Below are 23,780 nucleotides of genomic sequence, written 5' to 3'. Positions count from 1 at the left end.
CTGAAACAAGAAAAACTAGTTAGGTAGTTTTTCAGTTACATTGCCGAATATTTGTAACGTAACTGAAAGAAAAATACAAAACATTTTTAATTCAATAAAAATAATAATGGAAAATATAAAACGTTATTTCGCAACACAAGTGAGAAGCAATAAAATCACCAATAACTTCCAGTGAACTGTATCGCGCCGCACAGGCCGACGTCATGAAGGTACCGCTCATCATATTCGCTTTAATCATAAGCTACGTTTTAGGAGACACCATCAAATTTGCGGAAAAGAGGTTCCCTAAGAAAGTTAAACCCTACGGTACCGGGAAGATTCTGATAAATTCTAAATATGAATTTAAAACCAAAGATAAACCAAAAACTACCGCCACCCCTCCACCGGTGACGGCGAAACCGTATACAGTATTCCAACTTGTTTCTCATGGCATGTCCAAGATGATCGAGGGAGTTCCCGACAGCCCATACTTCCCAATCGATCAAGGATTTAATCATAAGTCCAGAGTGAAGAAAATCTTACCCGATTACTCTTGGTCAGCGGTAAGAGTTAAAAGAGGCGCAGCCAATGAAGAAATTAACGCAACGACGACGAAAGTAGAACAAAAATCTACCCCTTCTCCAAATACCATCAAACCAGATAAAGTAGAAGCTCCATCGATGAGAAGCGTACAAAAGGAAGCAGGCGACAAAGAAGAAACTACGGAAAAGAAAACAGAGAAAGCAACTAAAAAACCAGCCGCACATGAAAATGTTGCTAAAACAAGCAAAAACAACGAATCCAAAGCCGCGGATAAATTAGACACTACAACCAAAAGTAAAGTAAAATCCACAAACGACAATCGGAAGATAAAAGCAAAACCGAAAGGTGTCAGCGGGAACGCCACAGGTAAATTGAAGTCAAATATTAAAGCAAAGCGTAAAGGGAAAAGCGTAAAACATCCAGCTAAACCCAAAGCAAAAAAATTGGCCAATAATAATATTAAGAGGAACGGTACGATTGCAAGAGGAAACGGGTCTAAGACTAAGAAACGTAAGGGTGGGAAGAGTCCACAGAGAAGCAAGGGCAAAGGTAAACCTAAAGCTAAGAGAACCGTTAAATCCAAATCAGCGAACGCGACGCGCACTGCAGCGAAGAAACCAAAAGGTAAACTGATTGCGAATAAGAAAAAAAGCAGGAAAAATAACGATTAATGAATAAATTGATAATAAAGTAAAGGATTTTATTATTTTTTTGCTTAAATTCCCTTCCCCTTGTAACAGCTACGCGTCGGCTGATCGCGGCGAGAGAGGCGCTGATCGAAGACTATCCCTATGTGGTGTCCATTCAGAAGGATGATCAGCATTGGTGCTCCGGGGCACTGCTGAATCCACGCCTAGTGATAACCACGGCCAATTGTCTTTGGAAGTGAGTTCTAACTTTATATTTTAGATTTGCATTCGATTGCAAAACTTTCGATAATATTACATAGACATTTTTTATCTTTTCTAAGGACCATCTCATATGGTGGAATATCTTTATTCTTTTTAGGTATACCTGCCATCAGTACCATTAGTATGAATTTGCTGTACATTTAAAGCAATCAGAGCCCGTTCTGCCTCGGCGCTCTTATTGGCCGGCTCGAATAAACCAACCATTCAAAGCGCCGAACACGCTCTCGTTTCGATAACTTTATACATAAAACAAACTCGTACTAAGGTTACAGAACTGCTATTGTAGTAAAATTAAACTTCCCCTTTCTAAAAATATGTCTGCGAATGCGAAATGTGTATTAACATTTTTATTTATTACCATACGTTACTGGCAGGAAACATAAAAAAGCTGTAGGTACGCCAATAAAATATTGAGAGTCAACGAGTAATAAATTTTACAGATTTGTTGAATTACTAGTAGTGAAGTAACATACTCTTGTTTAAGTAAAGAATGACTTGACCAAATGACCAAATATGTATTAATAAGTAGCTGACCCAGCAAACTTCGTACCGCCTCAAACATTTTTTTTCTCACCTTTTAAACCTTCCCTGAACTTCCACAAATAATACAGTTTTGGCGAAACTAACGAACAGCAATTGGTTTTGATATAATGAAGAGAAGAAATAATATGGAATTTTACTAAATAATGGCTTGACTGAATAAATGACCAAATATCTATTAATAATGCTTTATTTAAAAATATCTAGTTATATCAACATTTTTAAAAGGTTCATGTACATAGTAGCTCGTAAGTTCAATAAATGAGTTCTGTAATTCTCAAGATAATTATGTATGTTTTGTAAAATATACTTTTCAACAAGAAATTGATCCTAAAATGGTTCCAATGCTAACAACTAGATGCGAATATATTTTACCGTTATCAAACTTCCGAAAACTACAATTGCGTTTAGTAGTATGAATTTGTTTTACGTTAAACGAAAACGTAATGGCAGCCACACACGATCCAGTATATTTGCGCAAGTCTGGCCTTGCGCAAGTATACAAGTATACTGGATCGTGTGTGGCTGCCATAACGAGAGTGCGTTCGTTGGTTTGATTGGCCGGAGTTTATGAATCAACCCACCAGAGCTTCGTACTCTCGTTTCAATCTCGTTAAACGTAAAACAAACTCGTACTAAGCCTTCAGATTTCAGCCCTGTATTTGCTAACTTAGCAAATACTGAGGCAAATGATGACAATAATTTTGCAGAGCTAACCGCGTCTCTCGCATGGAAGTGAGGGCTGGGTCCCGCTACGTCGACCGTGGTGGTCAGATGGCAGCCATTCAGGAGGTAATGAAGCACCCCGGCTGGGGACTGCGGAAGAGCCCTGATAATGACGTCGCCCTTCTACTATTGGATAGAAATATTAAGTTAGTATTTTGAGCTGCTATATTTTTTAACCGACTTCATCTAAGTGCGCGATTATCTCACGTTTGGCTGAAACGACATTGATCAATATTGATTATCATATAAAAGCCGACCAAGAGACTTCAATTATTAAATTAAAAGAGAGTACTTAGACAGTAGTTCTCTTATAAGCCAGAAGTTTTTAAACAGCAATCTTTAAACTCTTGTCTGTCTCCCGTAGATCTGCGTTCTAACATACAGTGAGTTAATCCGCCTGTCATGAATGTAGTTTATCGAGGACATCATGTTACGAGTATTAGTATTATTACGCCTGTCATGCATGTAGTTTATCGCAAACCTCTTTTACGAGTATGTTCCCAAATACCCCCTTCCTAATCTTCCCAATCCCCGTTTCCCCAACAAGCCTTAAATTCCTAACCCCCAAAAGGCCGGCAACGCACTTGTAACGCCTCGAGTGTTTCAAGTGTCCATGGGCGGTGGCGACTTCTTACCATCAGGTGATCCGTCTGCTCGTTTACCGGCTTATTCCATAAAAAAAATATGTGTAAGGCTCTTAGAGCATCAGTAGATTGTCACGATCTATTGACGAAATTAAAATAGTGAACATGTTCCAGGTTTTCACATTCAGTGCACGGCGTAGATCTGCCGAACAGGGTGATGTTACCACCTTTCGACGATGCCTGGGTAGTCAGCTGGGGTGCTGAACGGGTAGGTACTCTTCGGTTCTTGTTACATCATAGTTTTCTAGTCACGATTACCAGTACCACACTATTAAGTTTAGGAGAGTCTCATCTTATGAAGAAACCTTCGAAATGTCATGACTGTCTGTCTATACAAGTAATTCATGTTTTTATGTTGAACAGTTTTAATGTGTATGTCATCAAGAATAAGAGTGTGTACCAAAAATCTGATAGATCTGTTTTCAAGAAGGGAGAGATATTCTAATTACTTTTAACTTAAACAAACCAACCAACAGGTCAAGCTAAATAAAACTATTTTATAAAAAATAATGCTACAATGTGTGCATACTTTAGATTCTAGTATGCCTTTGGGTAAAGTCACAAATATTATGTCTGCAGCTTATAAAGTAGAACTGTTTAACATTCATCAGGTTTTAGGTCTTTGACTGCTAATAGAATACTGTTGAAGGCAAATCCTCCGCTAACGTCGGTCACCGGTGACCACCACGGGCGTTCAATGTGTTAAATTGTAACCTCTTTGTTAATTTAAATATGTTTCTTTAGCGCGACGGTATCTACGACACCGAATCCTCGACCCTGCAAGTGTTCCACACGAGGCTGATGAACCATGACAAGTGCAACAACGTCACCATGAGGTTCAGCGTCATCGTCTCCGAGAACTTCATCTGTCTGGCACAGACTGGCCGGACAGGCCCTTGTACTGTTGGTATCCTAGTACTTTTTCATAATTACTCCTTTTCCCAGTACCTATGCACTGTTGGTATCCTAGTACTTTTTTATATTTTCTCCTTTTCCCAGTACCTATGCACTGTTGGTATCCTAGTACTTTTTTTTATATTTTCGCCTTTTTCAAGTATGTACCTATATATGGTTTAATTTAAGTGAGAGTCGAAAAATGTCATGTGGTTTTCTTCGTTATTTTATGTAATTATCGTTTATTAAGTTTGTAAATTGTTTGAAGACTTGATTACTTTCAAACCAGAACCGGGAGTCGATGTTAGATAGATGATGTTGGGAGTCATCGATCGATTGATTTATTTTAAAAACTGATGTAGCAGTTACTGTTTTGTTACAATTACTATATTATCTGAAGTTGAGACTGACTATCTGGTAGTTCTAACATTTATTTTATTTTATGCAATATCGAGCAAACGATTATCACGAACTGGTCACCTTATGATAAGCGATCAGCGCCACCCTCGGACACCCACAACACGGCAACACTCTGGTATTGCGGAGACACCGTCAGTTCATTAAAAGTCATTAGAAACAAATACCGTTAGAGTTAGTTTTCGTTATTTTTCCATATATTTAATATTTTTTCCATTATGTAAAACGTTTACTTCCAGAGAGATACCGGGGCACCAGCAGTGAGTGATGGTATTCTGTGGGGCCTCGCATCTTGGGGTATTAGGAAACTGTAAGTAAAAGTTAACTAGTAGTGTAAATGTACAAGTTGGACGCGGGCGACATAAGGTAGGAGCAGGCGACGTGTAGTCGTCTTATGTTGCCACGACACATAGTTAGGACCTGTCACTGAAGTCAAACTCAATTTCAAACTATAACAGCGGTACTACTGTAGGTACCTCTGTTGACTTTAAAGTACCTAATAGTATTTGTCGATAGTCCCTAGCGACAACGTAAATTTTTTGTATGGCAAATTTTACAACGCCTTAACCGGTCAATTGTGAAACTAAAATTTGCCATACCATTTAAAATGTACGTCATCGTTAGCGAGTATCAACAACAAATATTGTTAGTAGTCTAGTTTTTTCTATTGTAGTAAAGTCATGGTAGAGGTACTGATCCGCGGTCGGGCGACATTGGCGTCTATCGCTCGGCAACGCGTCGTTAGTTAGTGTCGCAAACTACGGAGGTATTTTCATAGAAATACATTTAACTGCGACACGTCGTCCGCTGCAGCCTCATGTCGCCCGCTTACTTTACTTAACTTGTATCGTAACTCTCTATTTAAAAAGCTAAAATTCTTCATTATTGTAATTTGTTAATTCTAGGTGCGGAACAGAGCGGTTCCCAGCGATGTTCTCATACCTCGCATCGCACTCGAACCTCGACTTCATTGCAAACGCGACCAAATCCCTGATGGCGGACAAACGATACTACCCATTCGTCGACAGGTTCCCGAGTCTACACTAAATACATACTTGTAGTCGGCACAATCTAAGATGTCAACTCTGACGTTTGTCAACCATATATATTTTTTGGTTTAATTTAATATACGATCGATGTTTGATATTGTACATAATGGTGTGGACATTTAACCTCTTGCATATAAGACAACAATAGAAAATAAATTGTGTCCTGCGTGGATCTACGTTCCGGCACACGACGGGTTAAAAAACCTTTTGTCTTGATTTCATTGATGAGTCAATACTCTACGCAGTCACACAGTATTTAGGAAGTTCTCGAGATATTATTATATTTTCTAATCCAGTGAATGCAAACTCTAATTATTTTTCTCGATATAACTTAGGAATCGGTTATAAACAGCAACCAATCTTATTTACCTCTCACTACATGGCAACTGTCAGAGTTGACTTCTTAGATTGTGTGGACTATAATTACAAAATACGAATTTTATTTTAACCTTTTGACCGCCAGAGCATAAACGCTTCGCCGTGCCCTCCACGCCGAGACACAAATTCAACGAAATAACCTTGAAAATATTAGGGATTCCAAAATGTTATCGATAAACCAAAGTGAGTAATAATTTTCGTCTGAATTTTTTTTTGAATAAACTGCTTATAACATAAAAAGAATATTTATTTAACCTAATCTCCCACTGTAATAAACTTAAGACCACATTAATAGCAACTATCAATGAAATATCAACCTTTTGAGACACAAAAATACATATAAAATTGCAGCAAATTACAGCACTATTATCTATCAGTTACGCGCCATTGGCATGTATACATGCCAATGGCGCGGGCAACTATCCATTTTTTTAATCTCTCGTTTATGATTAGGGATGTAGTTAGCTGAATAATGTAACTTATCGAGTTCATTTATGTATTAGGTAATCAAATTTGAAAACTGCTAAATAGGTATCTATAATATCTATATAGGTATATAAAAAATCTGTAGATTTTAGTGATATTATTTATACACTTTCATATTCTTAAAATAGTTGCCTTGTATTTGTAAAATGTCACATGAAACTTAAAAATATAAAAAATCAACAATCATATTTATTTATTATGCTCATTAACAGCCTTGTAATTGAAAAAGGTTACGTGAAACTTAAAAATATATAAAAATCAACAATTGTACCTATAAAACATTATGCTCACTAACAGTCTTGGAATTGTAAAATTTAAAACTAAATTGTATATTATCTATAATTATTATCAATAACAAAAATTTTTGATGTTGATAGTAACCTACAAAAATATTTTATAATTATCTAGAATGCGCAATAGTTCTTCTGTACTATAAACCTCTTCACTCGCCATTTTTGCAATTAAAATGTAGGTACTAGATAAAATATTTTTTGCAACTTCCCCGCATTTAAAAACACGGCACGCGCTTACGACGTCACGAGTTTACCTTTTTTCTCAGAGACTAAGTTTATATATACTTTTTAATAGTTATTACAAAAAATAAGCGAGTCATTTAGCTCAAGTTTTAATATTACTTGAATTACACTACATCACTAGTAGGCATGTATACATGCCATTGGCGCGAGAGAACATGCTTTTTTAGCCGATATTTAAGTTGTTTTTATCAATCAAATATTAGAATAACTATATTGCAATTTTGTTCACTGTGTACAATTATGTAATAACTGGGTATTCAGTTCTTAAGATACATCAATAAAACACGTGAAAGTAATGATTTAATGTGTTTATTTTGTTTTTCTCTGTGATCTGTTTCTTGGCATCTATAGATGTCGGTGGCGCACAGGGCACGCTTGCGCATGACATCTATACATGCCATTGGCGTTCAAAAGGTTAAGGACTATTTAACTGCTATGTTCTCTTGGTACTTGAAATACGATTGCTATGAAACTTGTTTTAAAAAAGAAATGAAAAGTAATAAAGTACTGGAAGAAATAAAACAAATAGTTTCAGTATATGAGCATATTTAATATTTTCTTTTTCAAAATTGTAAAACTCACATTTTGAAATTGCAAAATTATAACTAAATTCTCATATCGTTAATAGTAACAATCGCCATTTTGTATTTTTTTTTTCACCATTTTGTATTTCTCTCAAACTAATAGATAATAATAATTGTAAACCATTTATACATCTCTAATAATAATATATTTTAATGTCTAACAAATTCATTTTCTCAACGTATTTACCACCATTTTCGTTTTTTATCTTTATCCCAACATCAACTTTCACGTATTTCTAATCAACTTTTTTATATTTCTAAACATACTTTTTACATTTCTCCCATATACAATGACTACAGCATTCTTTCGTCGCACCGAGTGTCCATTTTAGAAAAATATTGGAATGACTTTATCCATAAAACAAAATTAAAAACTAACCCTTAAATTAATCTTAACGTCAAATTATCGTAATCATAGTAATAAGTAAAATTAAACTGCAATTCCACATACCACACATAATTCAATTACGAAAAATCAATTCGTTTCTTTGGCAATTTTTGTATTCAAAAGTGAATTTACAATTTTATTTTAAAACTGGCGTCAAGCTTTTAACACTATTGAGAAAAACTGGCAAAGTTGAGAAAATATTATACATTATTTGCAGGTTTCAAACTGTTGCCACCATTGTAGAGGAGACACATTTTACTCATTGGATGGAGAGCAATATCACTTGTTTGCTATTGGTCAAGATGACCACGAAAGTGTGTTCTACAATGGTCGCAACATTTGAAAGTATGAAATCAGTAGCAACATAATAAGCGTTTATGTGACTTTAATTATTCTATTGTAATTATTTTGTTTAACCTTATAAACGAAATTACATTATGATAGATTACAAAAATCGAATAAAACTGGCCAGAATGTCAAACTAAACTAAGTAACAACAGAAGTACATAACATTACGAGGTATTAATCCAGATCCACATTTTGCTCAACGAAATGATTTAGGCCAAAATAGAAACTTTAATTGGAAAACAGATAATTTGAGAAGGTTCTGATTTCTTATAGAAGTGGAATATTTTGTACACCGTAAGCAAGTAACTTATTTTACACCTTACCTACAGTACTTGGCCGTACACCTATGGTAACAAACAGATACAGTCAAAATCTTTCCATTGTACTGAGCAAAGCGAATTAGGAATAAACTAAACTATCGAGAAAAACTTAGCAAACGATTTTGGATGGAGCCGATCACGTTATAAAAGAGCTATAGAATATTTTCTTTTTAAATAATGAAAAGTTTAAAATTATAAATATATTAATTAATCATTGTAAAGCTAGAGCGCTATTTTACAAAACAACAAATAAATTCGTGCCCTTACTACTAAAATGCCACTTCAACTTAAATGTTAAGTTTTTGATTGACTTCGAATTTACGAAAAACGCAATTTTTCGTATGAATTCGTTCTATAGATATCCAGTTTTAACACATCATTACGAAAATTCGTATTCCGAAAATCCGAAGTCAACCAAATCAAGAAAAGATGTATTTCATTCTCCGAATATTTTAATAGCCGCCTCTTTCAAGCAATTTTCGATGAGATAATCAATATACTAATCTATAAATCGCACCAGGCAAGAAATCGTTTTTTTTTTAATTAACCTAACGCTAGAGACTCCCTGATTTTTTTCTCTTATAATCTAAATATACACAAAAATAATTTTGTACTCTCCCAACGAGTTTCAAATGGCAACATTTAGATTTTTTTACAATAATTATGGCAGCTTTGTACGATCGCTGAAATAGATTTCTAAGTTTATAACTTCGTCAACGTTTACAAAATACTTCTCAATTTTTAATTATTCGTTTTATTTTGTAGACATTGGTAAAGTCATCTAAGAATGCGCACACAGTTGCGGATTTGTATGGCTGTTTGTGAACGCTCCGTGAAACAAATAAATATGTAAACAATTAGGAAACGTCCCCAGCACTCAGCAAATGTGTGCACATTCTTAGAAAATGTATTATCAGTGGATAGACTCAAAGTTTCTACTTAATAATTTGGACAAACGTAGTGTGTTGGCAACACCAAAAATGTGTATAACAAGCACCGTATTATGCGATCAATAATGTTGCCAACGCAAATATTTTGTAACATAAACTAGTGTTCTACTTATTTCGGGTATATGTAAGCAATGTGTGAAACGTCTATTGAAAGAATTGAATTAGTCTATGGTGAGCCAAAGTGGTCGGATACTGGCAGGGACAATTATTCATGATCATATCGTGCCTGTAACCGACCACCTTAACGCATTATGTAACTGTAACTATTGACAAATATCTCGGTTAAATATTTAAATGTAACATGTAGAAACAATTAAAAACGTCATTAGTAAAATTGGCATGAATCAGTCACAAAATTTGTAATTTTTTGTACGATTCGCAATTCGCAAATCACAATCAGCATGTCCATTCTAAGAATTCCGAATTTACAGTTTCTGTGCATTAATATTTTAATTTGTAGATAATTTTAATTTACGCATACTTAATTTGACATCGAATTTTAACCCGAAAGTCACAAACCACTCGAATTTTAGTTTGAAGTCCGAAACACTGTTTTCACCAGCACAGTTCTTTTGTTAAAAGTATCCAAATTTGAACCCATATACGTCAGATAAGGGTTTGAGTGTATCCTAGGGTTGGTTCAGCAGTAGAGCTTCGAGCTCGTCTGCGGAGCGGAGCAGGAAGGCTGCGGACTCACGGTAGCCAGTGATGAGCTGCCGCACTGCGCCTACTTCAGCTCCTGACAGCTTGTGGGACAGGAGCTGCGGCTTGCTCTGGCTAGACGCCGTGGAAGCAAGCGATGATGCAGTCGACGTCCCATGCATTGGGGTCGGCGTCGTACTCTTCAGCGACAGATCAGTTGGAGCTGAAATATTTATTTGTCTTCATTAGTATGTTGACGGAAAGCTGATGACATGAGTTCCAAACATGAAGCAAATACAAAGAGGAGATGTCATAACTGGATTTCCCTTTAACATAGTACGTGACACTTACATATAAGGGAGCGCGGGACGTTACAAACCACACCCCTCTCTATTTTCCAACATGCAGTCCCATACTACAAACATGTTGCCAATTGTCCACATTTTAATGTGCCACTTTCTGAGCGCTTATAACCTATCTACACCTTTTTACTTATAATATCATTGGGCAGGCACATTTGTTTTGTCACTGTGCACAATCACAATATGGCATCTTTTCTTTGTACCTACTTCATGGTTCCAAGTGACAGTTTCTATATATTATGTTTGGTAAAATTGAGATACTCACCGGACAGGCTGGTGGGGAAAGTATGTGTGTGCGCAGCCATAGCGGAAAGCAAAGCGCTCTGATACGCCGCCATCGCTGCATTCACACCTGCTCCTAGAAAACATTATTTCCATATAGATTCCAATTTTATTTAAGACAATGTTTTTATAAAGGTTTCCTCACTCACCGGTAGGTGGCAGCGCAGTCAAAGTTGAGAGTAGGGCGCTACTGGTCAGCGCTGATGATGCAGGGTTCGGATTGGAGCTAGAACGTAACAAAGCTCTACGTTAGTTATGTTTTCCTGGTACATGAGAGGATGGAAATTCCCAATTATTAAAAAGTAAAGTCATATCTTCTAAATTAGATTTAGAAGATATAATATATTGAAGGTGGTCGAAAATACAAATAAATAATTATTTCGCATTAAAAATAATTCTTTTTACTCGGCTGTCCCAGAAGGATTTGTCAAAACAAGTAATAATTATAAGTTAATAAATAGTTATCACTTACTTCTGTCGTCCAAAAGTTTGTGGGGTTCCAAAAGTATTTGGGAACGATGGTCTGAACAGAGGCGCCGGCGATGACGCTGGGCTGCAAATGTGAAATAATTACATTACTCTCCTTCTAGGGCCAGTCGAGTAAAAATTAACCTAAACATTTTTAAAAAAAAAAAAAAACATTGCCCCACATTAGGATTTTCTCCTGTGTCGTGGGTGCGTTTACAAACATACAATTTCACATGCACAAGACACCCAGACCCGAAACAACAATCTGTGGATCACACAAAGAGTTGTTCCGTGCGGGAATCGAACCCGCGACATGTTGCACGGCAGCCAGTTGCCCAGCCACCGCGCCAACCGTGCAGTCAAAATTTGTTTTTATCATTGATCCCGTCAAATTCAATTTCAATTTATTCTTATTAGCCGGATCCACATCAGACGATCCATCGCGCTCCAAAGATGTAGGCGGTGTGGATGTGCCGCGCGCGTTCCATGGGCACGTAGCGCGTATTGGAGCGCGCGCTCCCTTCCTCGCGTGATGTATGTGCAGTCGGTTTTTATGCCATTCCTTTCGTATCATTTCTATTAGTATAATTTGTATCATTTTAACTTTCTTAGCTTGTTATTCAATAATGAACACAATATCTCTAATTGATAGGCATTAATTCTTGCAAAATAGTTAAAATTGTCTTCAAGTTATCTGACACTAACCTTGCGTACAATTGATTCCCAGATTCCAAGCGATTTTTGTAAATTTGTTTCAACCAGAACCGTCGTTTACTTCGTTGTGATTTTTTGCGCAAACATTTAAGCAAAATAAACGTAACTGCTGCAACGGCAAGACGCCGCCGGTGTACGTGTGACTCCATAACGTGCAAGAGTAAGACTGACTGAATCACGGATCACTTGGATCGCGAGTTTCCAAAAGTGGATCGGCCTAACTCGATCCACGATCCACGCTCTGCGATCCTGGATCGCGGATCACGGATCGCGGGATGGATCGTGGATCGTTCGGTGTGGACCCGGCTAATCGTAATTTGTAAAGTACCAGGGCACCATAACTCACCTAGCAGTCTTACTGCCAGCATTTCCATTAGCGTTGTCCAGTTTCAAATTGTTGTTGTTCAGCAGCGAGGTATCCATAGTTGGGCTTGCTGATGGCCTGGTAGTGTCTGCAGCTGCCTTGCTATGTCCAGCAGTGGCCAATGAAGTGGTGGACGTGGTGGTAGCTGGAGTGGATGCTGGGCTACTGATAGCACCACTGTACAGGCTTAGGAATGACGAAGCCACGGCTGAAGTCGCCGTAGTGTCAATGGCCTGTAGAAAGTTAAAAGTAGAAATTAAAAAAAAAACAAGCCATGAAAAGTTCAAACAATTATTGAACTTCGCACTCGTTGAGAAGAATCCGTATACATTATAGTAAGTTACGAAAGTTGGACTAAGACAATAGTGAAAAGGAAAGTTTTCAGACATTTGATATTTCTTTTGCGACCAATTTAAAACTATTGCGTAATAAATTTTCAGGTCTACTAGTCAGCACGTCAACTGTCGACTAATTAGTATTTGATACAAAGTGAAGTTTTTCTTAAAAATCTGTGAATATGGAGATTATAAAAAGGGCTTTTTCAATTATAGAATTCGCAGAATAATAGAATTGAACGACTGCCTCATTGGTCGAGTGGTCGCAAGTACGACTGCCGGACAAGGGGTTCGATTCCTGTATCGGGCAAAGCTTTAATCAGTTTTCGAAAATTTCTCAGTGGTAGCACGGAGTCTGGAATTGTGCCCAGTATATGGCAATAGGCTCACACTCTATTACATGGGACTTATAACACAAATGGTGAAAGTAGGTGTACATTGTACAGCGGCATTGCGTGCCGTAATGTGTACCTCTGCCTACCCCTTTGGGGATAAAAGGCGTGACGTTGCATGGAATTGAATGTTAACTTACCATTGGAGTAGGTACAGTTGGCATCGGCTGGCTAACAGGGTCGAGACCAAGGCGCATGCGCTTAGCGTTCAGGCTCTCATTCTCACACGCCTGCGCGAGGATGTGCTCAGCTTGCACCGATGTCAGATGCGCTGGAGTTGGCCGTACCTGTTCAAAGAGGTTCAGTTATTATTAGTTAGGATTTTGGCAGTAATCTAGCATTAACCAGTTCCCTAAGTATGAGTGTGCTTTACGTTTAAAGTAATCGACACGAGAGCGCGTTTGGTGCTCTGATTGGCTGGCTCGAATAAACCAACCAATCAGAGCGCCGAACGCGCCCTCGTTTCGATTACTAAAAGTACAGTTGATATCTGTTTGCCCAAACTATTTTTTGTCAAACTATTGGACATTCAATTTTAGATAGCTTCAGTTATTGGACAAGCAGACCTTACGATGTATGTATTAGAGCCACCTAAGAAAAATAGGAACCCTGATTAAAGTGTTAAATTTTAACCGACTACAAAAATGGATGTCATTTTCCTCACGCATATAGAACATTTTGATAAATATTTTTCTAATGTATTGTTACCAAAAGTTGCAGTAGCGATACCAGGATAACATAAACAAAATGGAGATCGGACCCTCACCGCAGTGTCCCAGGCGTTGCCAGACCCCGGCGTACTTCCTCCATTGCCTGACGAGGGCATCTCTCCTCGCACTTTCTTGTTCCGTCTGCAGCTCTTCAGATAAGTTCTGATCCTCTTTCGGGCGCGCTCGGCAAACTCCGGAAACTGTCGTGTGCAGGAGTCAATGATCGCCTGGATTTTCTCTTTAGGCTGCTTGGAGATAGGAACTATCCTGTCCAAGTTTTCGTCTACGAAGAGGCGGACGAACATCTGTGAAGGAAAATAGTCTTTATTACAAGGAGAAAAGACAGGTTATTTAGTGTAATTGCCACTATCCAGATAGGTGTATGTATGGTATTTTTGGCTTAGTTTCCATTTTAACTAGAAGCTACGTGTTTTGCAGAGAGTCGACCGTCATAATCCAATTACGATTCGTATCCGATACCCGATAGTTAGTCCGTTACTAATTCAGTTTGGTTTATCACTAACTGAAACTTCTACAGGTTTTTACTAAATGAAAGGTGAAACATTTTTGATCCGATATAATAATACAACAGTTTCATTTCAATCTCTTGCTAAAACAAAGAAATAATGTGAATGGTATTTATGCCAAAACTGCTGAACTACTTTAGATGAATTTTGGTGAAAAGATAGACCAAACCGTGGCTACAGTTTATTCTGTAAAGAATACTTCAAGTTCCTCTGAATACACATTACTACTATTCCAGAAAGAATAAAAAATCTGTAATCAAAAAGTAAGGTGCTTAATATAATCTTAACTTACGTTAAAAGCCTTCAGTCGCTCCGGATCATGATGCTGTGGATCAACCCTGTCATCAGAGTCATCATCCGAAGCTCCACCGTCATCGTCATCCTTTGTCCGGTCTGATGATGAAGTCTCATCATGTGTAGAAGCAGGCTCCACTCCCGGCGTCACCGAGCCAACGTGAATTGGACTCTGTTAGGTACAAATTAGGTTAGTTTTTGTTCACACATTGTGTATTGAAAATAAGTCTTAGGACAATATTAATAGCCTCTGGACTCATAATGACTACCGAACTGGATTTCTTGCTATAATTTTTTTTTCACTATTTTTAGGGCGCTAATCTAATTGCAACTTTACTAGTTAAGTAACTAGGTAGGATTTGGATTGTCGATACTTCTTTTTTAATAAGTGTATAGATGAAACGCTGCTCAACCTTAAAACTCACCGAGTGGCCAGCGGCCAATGGGGTAGGGGGTTTTGGAGGCTTGCTGCCGAGACCCAAAGCGCTATGGTATGAAGCCCATAGATCCGCCATACTGTCGCCACCCGTCTCCGTAATGTCACCGTTGCGGCCTGAAAGTACCAGGAGATTAGAATTCAACAAGAGGTTAGGAAAACATGATGGTGATGACGTTTTGGAGTTCTCTTCAGGTGGTGAAGAAAGATCGGACTTTGGTTTAATTTATGTACGAGTATAAGTAATTCCAAGTGGTTTTAAGTGCCGTGGTATAATTTTGGATAACTCTCCCAAAAGGCAGCGAAATTCAGGTTTAAATACATTTTTTACCATTTCTGACTATAATTTTCTAACTGTGGTTATTTTAAATAGGGTAATATTTTTGAAACATTAACTACTTCACCTAGTACCTATATGGGTATTTACAATGTAGCTAGTCTAGTGCATCTAATTTCTAGATCGTAAACATTTTCTCTACACATTTTGTAGTACTATTTTAGTATCGTACCATACTAGTAAACTAGCCAGCAGGGGTGAAACTTTCCATTAATTCGCATGGAGTTAATAAAAATAATGTAAAAAAAATAAGTTGATAACTTTAAAATTTTGCTCTCCTTAAATGTCACAACTGAAGAAAACATTACCACTTTTACCCGACGGCAACTTCATTTAAAAAACATAAAAAATCCCTACCATAAAACGAATTAACTTATTTTATTTATTTATACTTAATTTAAAACAGCCTCCATTAAACTATACGGATAATAAAACATGATAAAATCCCGTTATCATGTCCGACACGAGAACACCAGCTACCAGGCATTCAGAACAGAGAAACAAGCAATTAATATTCCGTACAAGTATTTTTTGTACATCCCAACAAAACATTCTGTATTATAGTACCTACATTTATGTATCTTCATCCGTTTGCTACTCATAGTATTTAAAATTATACTTTAATATGCATTCATCCGAAGGGGTAGGCAGAGATGCACTTAATAATAAAGCTAGATAGATATGAAGTAATGCCACTAAAACAGGGCAAAATTAGTTTCCAAACCTCTCCGTTTTTCCATTGCCTCGGTTTTAAAAGACAGAAAGATACTGAACCTTTAGTCCAGTGTTTGCAAAAGACAAAAACTGGTGGTACTAGACCAGAAGGAGATTGGAAACCCCTGCTTTAGTGGTACAAAAAGACTACCATTAAAAAGCCTATTCCTGTCAACACAACTACTGCAACAGATTTTAAATGTGCAAGAGTCTTGCTCCGGTACGAATGGGCCGGCTCGACCGGAGTGATACCACGGCCTCACATAAAACGGCCGTGAAACAACGCTAGCGTTGTGTGAGTGAGGTTACCGGAGGTCCAATTAACCTAACTGAACTGTAACCTAACTATGTTTCACTTTAGTGAGTTCGAAAGTTATTAGAATAATGGCATACTGTTATAAAAGTACCGATAGATAATAATTTAACTCAATATAGTACAGAGTGTAGGGAGGTCTGCCCACCTCTACACCCCGCAATACCTGAAACCATGTATTTTATGTACATTTTCAGTGACGGCCGCTTGGGCAGGGCTGGCCGTCTATTATTTTTAGTCTAGTTCTATAATAGTGAAAATAAACGTTAGTTTTGCTAAAAAAAAATGATGATTACATATTACCATTGGACAATTTGATAATATTTGGGGTAAATCTATTGGCAAACATCGCTTTTATTGACAGCCTCCGAATAAATAATTCATCGTCATTATTACTACTGTCTGTATCAAATCAGGAATTCTATCTCCAAACGACAATCGACTAACAATTCACCAATTCGAATACATATTGGTGAAATCATATATCCGACATTGAAAACTATCCGTTGGCCAGCCCTAGCAACTCATTTCCTACCTCATTAAAACTATGTGAGTACACATTACTGTATAGAATTTATTTGGATCCTAAATTTCATCCTACCCTAGTACCATTTACGAACAAGTAACGTAATAAAGTAGAAATATATAAAAATTACACATAATTGAATTATGTCATGTACATCTCTGTAAAAGATGTACATATAAGATTTGTATCAGTCAGATAATTGAAAAATGCATATGCATATTGTAGATATACCTATTAAATAAATAAATGACACCCGTTCAGGAATCAAATCCGCTTTCTCATAATAACGGTCCGTCCAACCATTGCGCAGACGAGCAATCAAAAATCTATGTTCATTTCATAGCCTTCAAGGCAAAATAAACTTTTTGTCATCTTTGTAATTGCAATACCTCCAAGTGACCACTTATGACATAAGTTATGAATAAAAGCTACTAGTCCACTCCAGACACTATAAATTATTGTCTGTCATTATGATGAATGCCTGACATTCGACAGGTCACACCTAATGTGACAAACTGACAACTCGCACCTGTCATTCTCATGGGAAATAACCATAATGGAATAAATAAAAAATATTGGAACTGTAGAACAAAATGTCCTCAAGTCTTGAGTTGATATGAAGACTTGAAGACATTTTATACTTGAAACAAGCTTGTTACTTAATTTCCATTTAATCACCCTTCTTTGATTTCTAAAATTATTAGTTAACTCGTTTTCCACTTCTAACTAACTCATTTAATTGCTAGACAGACACAAACAGGACGATAATTCCCATATATTATTTAGTATTCGCAGGGTTAGTTACCAAGGCGGCAGAAATTAATGAGAGCCTACAGAACGCAAGGGACCGGTGCATCTGCGTCTAAATGTCAACCCGAACAAGCCCCCTTGCCTATAAATAATTTGAGAAGGTGCCTGCGTCGCCTGCGCCCCTAGTACTCTCGATATGGCTTCGTGTAATAAAAATAGCCGATGCGTTCCAGTGGACGTGGAAATTATGCAGTCCATAAAGTATTCGGATGACAAGAAAAGTGGGTTTTGAAGACTAGTTGCAGTAGGTGAAGGTTTTAATGTCAAATATTTATGAGTTGGAAAATATATTTAGTGGGTCCATTGGTTTTAAACGGGTGACTATAATGGAACTTGTTAGTGAGAAATATTTAAACAAAACGACCTCAAAAACCATACGATGTCGCCTCTAGACAGATCACACTAGTAGGGTTGAATTTATCACTGCCGATTAATCACGTAATGGAGCATAACTCCATCTGATCTCTCTGTACTATTTTACTAAGAATTTTATAATTGAAAAATGATATATTTCAACCGGACTTGTTTCTTTTTTTAATTTCTTTCTCCTGGCTTTTACCCAACTAGATTAGGGTCACCACTGAGTCATAACCAGATGCAGCTGAATATCAGTTTTTTATACGAAGCAACCCCAGCAGAAAGGGCTTACTGGTGTGCTATTAGAGAAACCTGGTTCAGCAGTGAGCAAGCGTGCCAACTTGCATAGAGCAAAGCGTGGTGATTAATGCTCAAACCTTCTCCGTGTGAGAAGGAGCGTTTGCTCAGTAGTGGCCACTTGTAGGCTGTTAATAATGACATTCAGCAGTGAAGTGACATGAACTAATAATATTAAGGAAAAGAGAGTGTTATGTGTGAAAGAGAGGGATATAGACGATGAAAGGAAGTGAATGGAAGAAAGACGTCACATGATTATTGGCACGAAGACGTTAAGACGGAAAATAAAATATAGAAGAAAAGTTATTATTCTTTATTTAAAAATCCTATCCCACAATTTTGGGGGCTCGTCCGGGATTGGAATAAATAAAGAGAAAAACAAGACGGAAGACGAAGAGAATATTCGAGGACGCAAATACGACGGCAAGACGACACGGAACATGGCGGAAAGCAGAACAAATGAAAGGATTTTTTGCAAAGACGGTTTCTTCATATCATGGATATATCAAAGTTCAGTGGCGACGAAGGCGACACATATTCCTCCACAAAATGGGCTCAAGACATCGAAGATAATGCCGAAATATTTGGATGGACGCCGCAGCAAAAATTAATAATCGCCCGCAGATCATTAACAGGGACAGCGCATTTGTGGCTCAAAACAGAGAAGGTGCACCGAAGCTACGAAGAATTGAAGGCGGCGCTTCTAAAAGAATTCCCAGATACAATAAATAGCAAAGAAATGCACGAGCTCATGGCGGCGCGCCGGAAACGTAAAGACGAAACCTATTACCAGTATATGTTGACAATGAAAGAAATGGGAAAACGGGCGAAATTTCCTGATTATGTTGCAATTCAGTACATTATCGATGGCATTTCGGACTATGAAGCGAATAAAGCAATTTTGTACGGGGTCACGACGTACCCGACATTAAAAGAAAAACTCGTTCTTTACGAAAATATGAAGAAAAAAATGAAGGTGAAGGTCCCAGAAAAAACTGAAAAACATCCAACATCAACAAGGCAACGGTGCTACAACTGTGGTGTACACGGCCATTTATCGAATTCTTGTGAAAATGGCATAAAGTGTTTCAAATGTAACAGTTTCGGCCATCTTTCTACGAAATGCACGGCCACGAGTGCTACGACGAAGCATTCGGAAGACTTCGGCAGCCGTTCGAGTCGACCAATCAGCAGCGAGATTGATCGACAGCGATGCCAACATGACGGAGGACGTTCGGTGCGGAAACCGGCCAATCCTATCACTTCAAAGAGCGCAATGTTCACTATGGATTATATTTCTCCGGTTGGCACTACTGACGGCGATGACGAGAATGACGGCTGTCAATGCAATCAAAACAAAGAGATTATGCAGATTGTAAACAAACCTGATAAGAAGCTGAGCAAGCCGATTTTGGATATTTTCATTAAAAATATCGAAGGAAAGGCGCTTGTCGACTCTGGGAGCGATGTCAACTTGATGTCAGAAGAGTTCTACGACGTGATCGGTCAACCAAAGACGACTGAAGATGGTGTTGTGTTGTCTGGTCTCGGACTTACTCAAGTACATTCTTTCGGGAAATTTACAACTTGTGCTACTATTGACAAACGATGTTATGACGGAATCACGTTCTATGTTGTGCCTAAAGACTGTATGCCCTATAGTATCGTACTAGGTCACGAGTTTCTCACTAGAGTAACAATGATTATGAATGAAGGGAGTGTATTGTTGTTACCCTCTGGGGATGAGTGGATGAGACGAATTAATGGTTTTACTGTAGGAGTGAGTGTTGTTATACGTTCTACAGTTAGCCCAGCTGTCAAGAAGGAAGTTTTACAACTTGTAGAGGACTACACGCCAAATCCAGTGAAAGTTACTGAAGAGGACGAGGGTGAGGCTGCGGAGTTTAGAGGTAAGCCCAAATCTACGCACGACCTGCTAGAAGACCCTAAGTTGAGCAGTAAGACTACTGCCGAACTAGAGTTAGAAGAACAAAAACCCTTACCGAAGCTCATAGAAGAAGAAAAAGAAGAGAAAGAAAAAGAAACAACAGCTACGGTAAGCAACATAAGAGATAAACTCAATTCCAAGAAGCGAAGGAAGACTCCAGTCGGAGATAGTAAGAGACAGAAGACAGACGATAAGAGATCTAAGAAGACAGAAGATAAGAGATCTAAGAAGAAGAAAGAAAAAAAAGATGAGAAGCAAGCGTCGGATAGTGATTCGGAGATTGAAGAGTATTATATTGGGAAAGAGAAAAATTATGCTAGGCAGAAGGAGAAAGAAAGAATACAAAGCGAAATAAAGCAACGACAAAAAGAGATTGATGGTAATAATCAAAAAATATACCAGCAAGCTAGAAGACGGCGTAAAAGAAAATATAGAGGCGGTAGATTTATTAAAACGAATAAAAAGAAAGTAGACTTCGTTGTTAGTTAAAATTAAGATATGTGTAATATGTAATGTTTATTTTATTCATGTTGTTTGATGAATGATGATGATCACCCGATGTAAGAATGATATTATGAGGAATGGATGTCCGCTTAGCATGTCTGAGGACAGACATGAGTGTCGGATGGCCGAATGTGGGAAACGGAACGCAAGAGGAAGTGTAAGAGAGAGTGTTATGTGTGAAAGAGAGGGATATAGACGATGAAAGGAAGTGAATGGAAGAAAGACGTCACATGATTATTGGCACGAAGACGTTAAGACGGAAAATAAAATATAGAAGAAAAGTTATTATTCTTTATTTAAAAATCCTATCCCACATATCTATCCCAGTAATCAACCCCAAGTTATATCACAAATGAGCCCTATACATACACACATACATATATACATACTGAGCATACATACATATAGACAAGTGATTCATATATCACACGCGGTAGATACGTTTCCATCACAATTAATCAGAGCCTACTTATGGATATTATGTAAGCTATGAGTAGGTATATATTCCTTAGTACTAAGTACTAGATACAGAATCACATGTGGTTTATTCAAGAAGCTAAGTACTAAGTATTGATATATAGGGCTGGTGTCGACCCGGAGCTGCGGACTGCCTAACGGGTCGAGTTTTGCTTGAAACTGACTAAAAACCACCCCGTTCATATTCCTGCTGAATACGAACGGGGTGGTTTTTAGTCAGTAAAGTATGACACTCCCTCTCGCCTTGGACGAGGCAGGAGAGGACACAGGATGATTATCACCCCACTAAAAAATAGGGTGGTGATAGATCGCCAAATAGCAAGGCTTTACGTTATGAAAAACAATCGCCGAGTAAAAAGATTTCAACATTCAAGGATCTTGATCACAAACAATTTCATTGACGACAAATTGTGATCATGATTTGTTTCCTCACTATATTTTTCCTTACCCATGAATCGAACAAAGAAAGGTTGATTTTTTAATAATATAGGCCGGTGAACAAGCAGCCTTATTACGTGGTGGCAAGCAATCAGCGCCGCTCATAGTCACCCGAAACACCAGAAGCGTTACAAGTGCGTTGCTGGCCTTTTGGGTGGGTTAGGAATTTGAGGATTGTTGGGGATTGGGGATATTTGGGAAGGGGGTAACTGGGCCTTCGGTAACCTCACTCACACAACGCAAGCGTTGTTCAGAGACCGTGGTATCACTCCGGTCGAGCCGGCCCATTCGTGCAGAAGCATGACTCTCCCACACTTAAAAGTATTGTTGTTATTAAATTGAGTAGTCTGAAATTGGATACCTATTACAAAACCTATCTACATAATTTTGTTCAGAATCTATGGAATTTCTTTCTACACATTAAAACTAATATGTAAAAAATCGGTATGTTAACACGTAAAAACTCGACTCGAACTGGAAACTGAAAATGTCTACGTTTCTAATCGAAACAATGTAACCAAGAATTGTATTGTGAATCTGATTGAAAAAAGTAACCTATGGAGTTTCTTGCTCGTTCTTCTCCATAGGAATCTACACTTATTACACGTTATTAATATTATTATATTTGCTTTGACGTTCAAAAGTGTCTTCCTGGTCTATTTGAAATAAATAATTCTGACTTTGACTTTGACTTAACACGTTTGTCAATTGTAATTAGTACGAAAGTCAAATTGTTGATGTTTTTGATCAAAATTTTCTTTGTTATATTAAAATACCCCTGTAAATAAACAAAACAAATGTTTTACCTTGTGCCTGGCTGTGGTAATTCCATGCTAGCAACATCATTTTCAACTTCTCAGCGTCTTTCGCGAGGGCCTGACCTGCACCAGATCACATAGCCAATGAATCTTTCGAAATTTTGATCAATTTTAAAACAAAAATTTTGTTCAAACAAATCGCCAATTGGGAGCATTTTATGCAGTTTTCAGGGAAATTTTGATTTCTCGCATAAAATGCCGGTAATTTTTAGATTGATGTGATGCAAGTGGCTGGTGTATGTTTTTTTTTTTAGTTTTGATTTCAATAATGATTTGTTCGTAGTGATTCCTAGTTTCTTATACTTACTAGAAAAATTGTCGTCGTCGTTCATGTCCGCAGGTTCGGGAGTTAAGTTATCCTGCAACAAGAAAGAGGATTTGTTAAAACTAACTTTAATGTAAGATGTTCGAATTCGAGACTGTTGTTTTTGACATAAGTTAAAAGAAATTTGCTAAATTCTTAGGTTTAACTGCAACATCAATTAATTAAACAGGACAATAGTTTCTGTTCACAGAACTGTGATAAATATTGTCGATATTCAGGCTACATTTTGCTTTAATAAAATTTTGGTAGTCGATGTGGGAGAAGTGTATGTGGGGTGAGTCGGTACCTATACATACACAATGTCCATTTACGCCATATCCGACCAACTCACAAAACAGGGATGAATCGTCCCCCCATTTTCCGCGAACCAGTATCACGCTCACGCATGCCCGCTACCAGGACATCATACGCGTTCGTAAGTTTAAATAATTAATAAATTAGCGAAACGGCCGGCGGCTGTGCAGTGCTGGGCGGGTCAACGCTCTGAACCGCGGACGCAAATCGATAGTGCTTCAAATGGACAAGCCACTAAATATAGCTGGATGTAGTACCATGTGTGTGCTGGGTCCCTAGTACCTCGGTCAATGCGGGCAGGTATTCGGAGCAGTTGTCCCCGAAAGGAGTTGGCGACAGCCCGAGACAAATACGAAGTTTCCGAAGCCGAGTTCTAAACTCTACGATAAAGTTGGTTCATTGA

At 37.8% G+C, this 23,780-nt stretch overlaps 2 protein-coding genes across 6 annotated transcripts in view; one reads left to right on the top strand and one right to left on the bottom strand.

Moving 5' to 3' along the window:
• Nucleotides 1–117: 117 nt before the first annotated feature.
• LOC118277702 (transmembrane protease serine 11A-like) lies at nt 118–7,402 on the top strand. 2 transcript variants are annotated; one of them, XM_050696451.1, is made up of 7 exons: nt 118–888; nt 1,263–1,407; nt 2,684–2,845; nt 3,458–3,551; nt 4,088–4,246; nt 4,894–4,964; nt 5,560–7,402. In XM_050696451.1, the coding sequence occupies exons 1-7, from the start codon at nt 204–206 to the stop codon at nt 5,699–5,701; spliced, it is 1,458 nt and encodes a 485-aa protein (XP_050552408.1). In that variant the 5' UTR covers nt 118–203; the 3' UTR covers nt 5,702–7,402. The 2 variants fall into 2 exon arrangements, with proteins under 2 accessions (XP_050552408.1, XP_050552407.1); XM_050696450.1 differs by having other exon boundaries at nt 118–1,146.
• Nucleotides 7,403–7,632: 230 nt separating this feature from the next.
• The window catches only part of LOC118277330 (nucleolar protein 4), a 151,135-nt gene continuing 134,987 nt past the window's right edge, over nt 7,633–23,780 (bottom strand). Inside the window, exons 4-14 of one of the 4 annotated variants that reach the window (XM_035596080.2) lie at nt 23,066–23,117; nt 22,747–22,821; nt 15,209–15,336; nt 14,782–14,955; nt 14,019–14,267; nt 13,393–13,539; nt 12,508–12,758; nt 11,452–11,532; nt 11,129–11,205; nt 10,963–11,055; nt 7,633–10,558 (exon numbers count right to left, since the gene is read on the bottom strand). In XM_035596080.2, coding sequence (XP_035451973.2) covers nt 10,323–10,558; nt 10,963–11,055; nt 11,129–11,205; nt 11,452–11,532; nt 12,508–12,758; nt 13,393–13,539; nt 14,019–14,267; nt 14,782–14,955; nt 15,209–15,336; nt 22,747–22,821; nt 23,066–23,117 — 1,563 coding nt within the window. In that variant the 3' untranslated portion in view covers nt 7,633–10,322. The remainder of the gene's footprint in view (nt 10,559–10,962; nt 11,056–11,128; nt 11,206–11,451; nt 11,533–12,507; nt 12,759–13,392; nt 13,540–14,018; nt 14,268–14,781; nt 14,956–15,208; nt 15,337–22,746; nt 22,822–23,065; nt 23,118–23,780) is intronic. The other 3 variants (XM_050696441.1, XM_050696442.1, XM_050696443.1) reach the window with 3 other exon arrangements.

The sequence above is a fragment of the Spodoptera frugiperda genome, chromosome 10 (genome assembly GCF_023101765.2).
Source record: "Spodoptera frugiperda isolate SF20-4 chromosome 10, AGI-APGP_CSIRO_Sfru_2.0, whole genome shotgun sequence".
Taxonomy (NCBI): domain Eukaryota; kingdom Metazoa; phylum Arthropoda; class Insecta; order Lepidoptera; family Noctuidae; genus Spodoptera; species Spodoptera frugiperda.
The sequence above is the reverse complement of the archived record's forward strand: the minus strand, read 5'-3'. Positions and strand labels throughout refer to the sequence as shown.

Coding starts and splice junctions, on each gene's coding strand:
- LOC118277702 (XM_050696450.1), top strand. CDS start 204: ATGAAGGTACCGCTCATCATATTCGCTTTAATCATAAGCTACGTTTTA. Junction 3,552..4,087: donor TCAGCTGGGGTGCTGAACGG/GTAGGTACTCTT, acceptor ATGTTTCTTTAG/CGCGACGGTATCTACGACAC. Junction 4,965..5,559: donor TCTTGGGGTATTAGGAAACT/GTAAGTAAAAGT, acceptor TGTTAATTCTAG/GTGCGGAACAGAGCGGTTCC.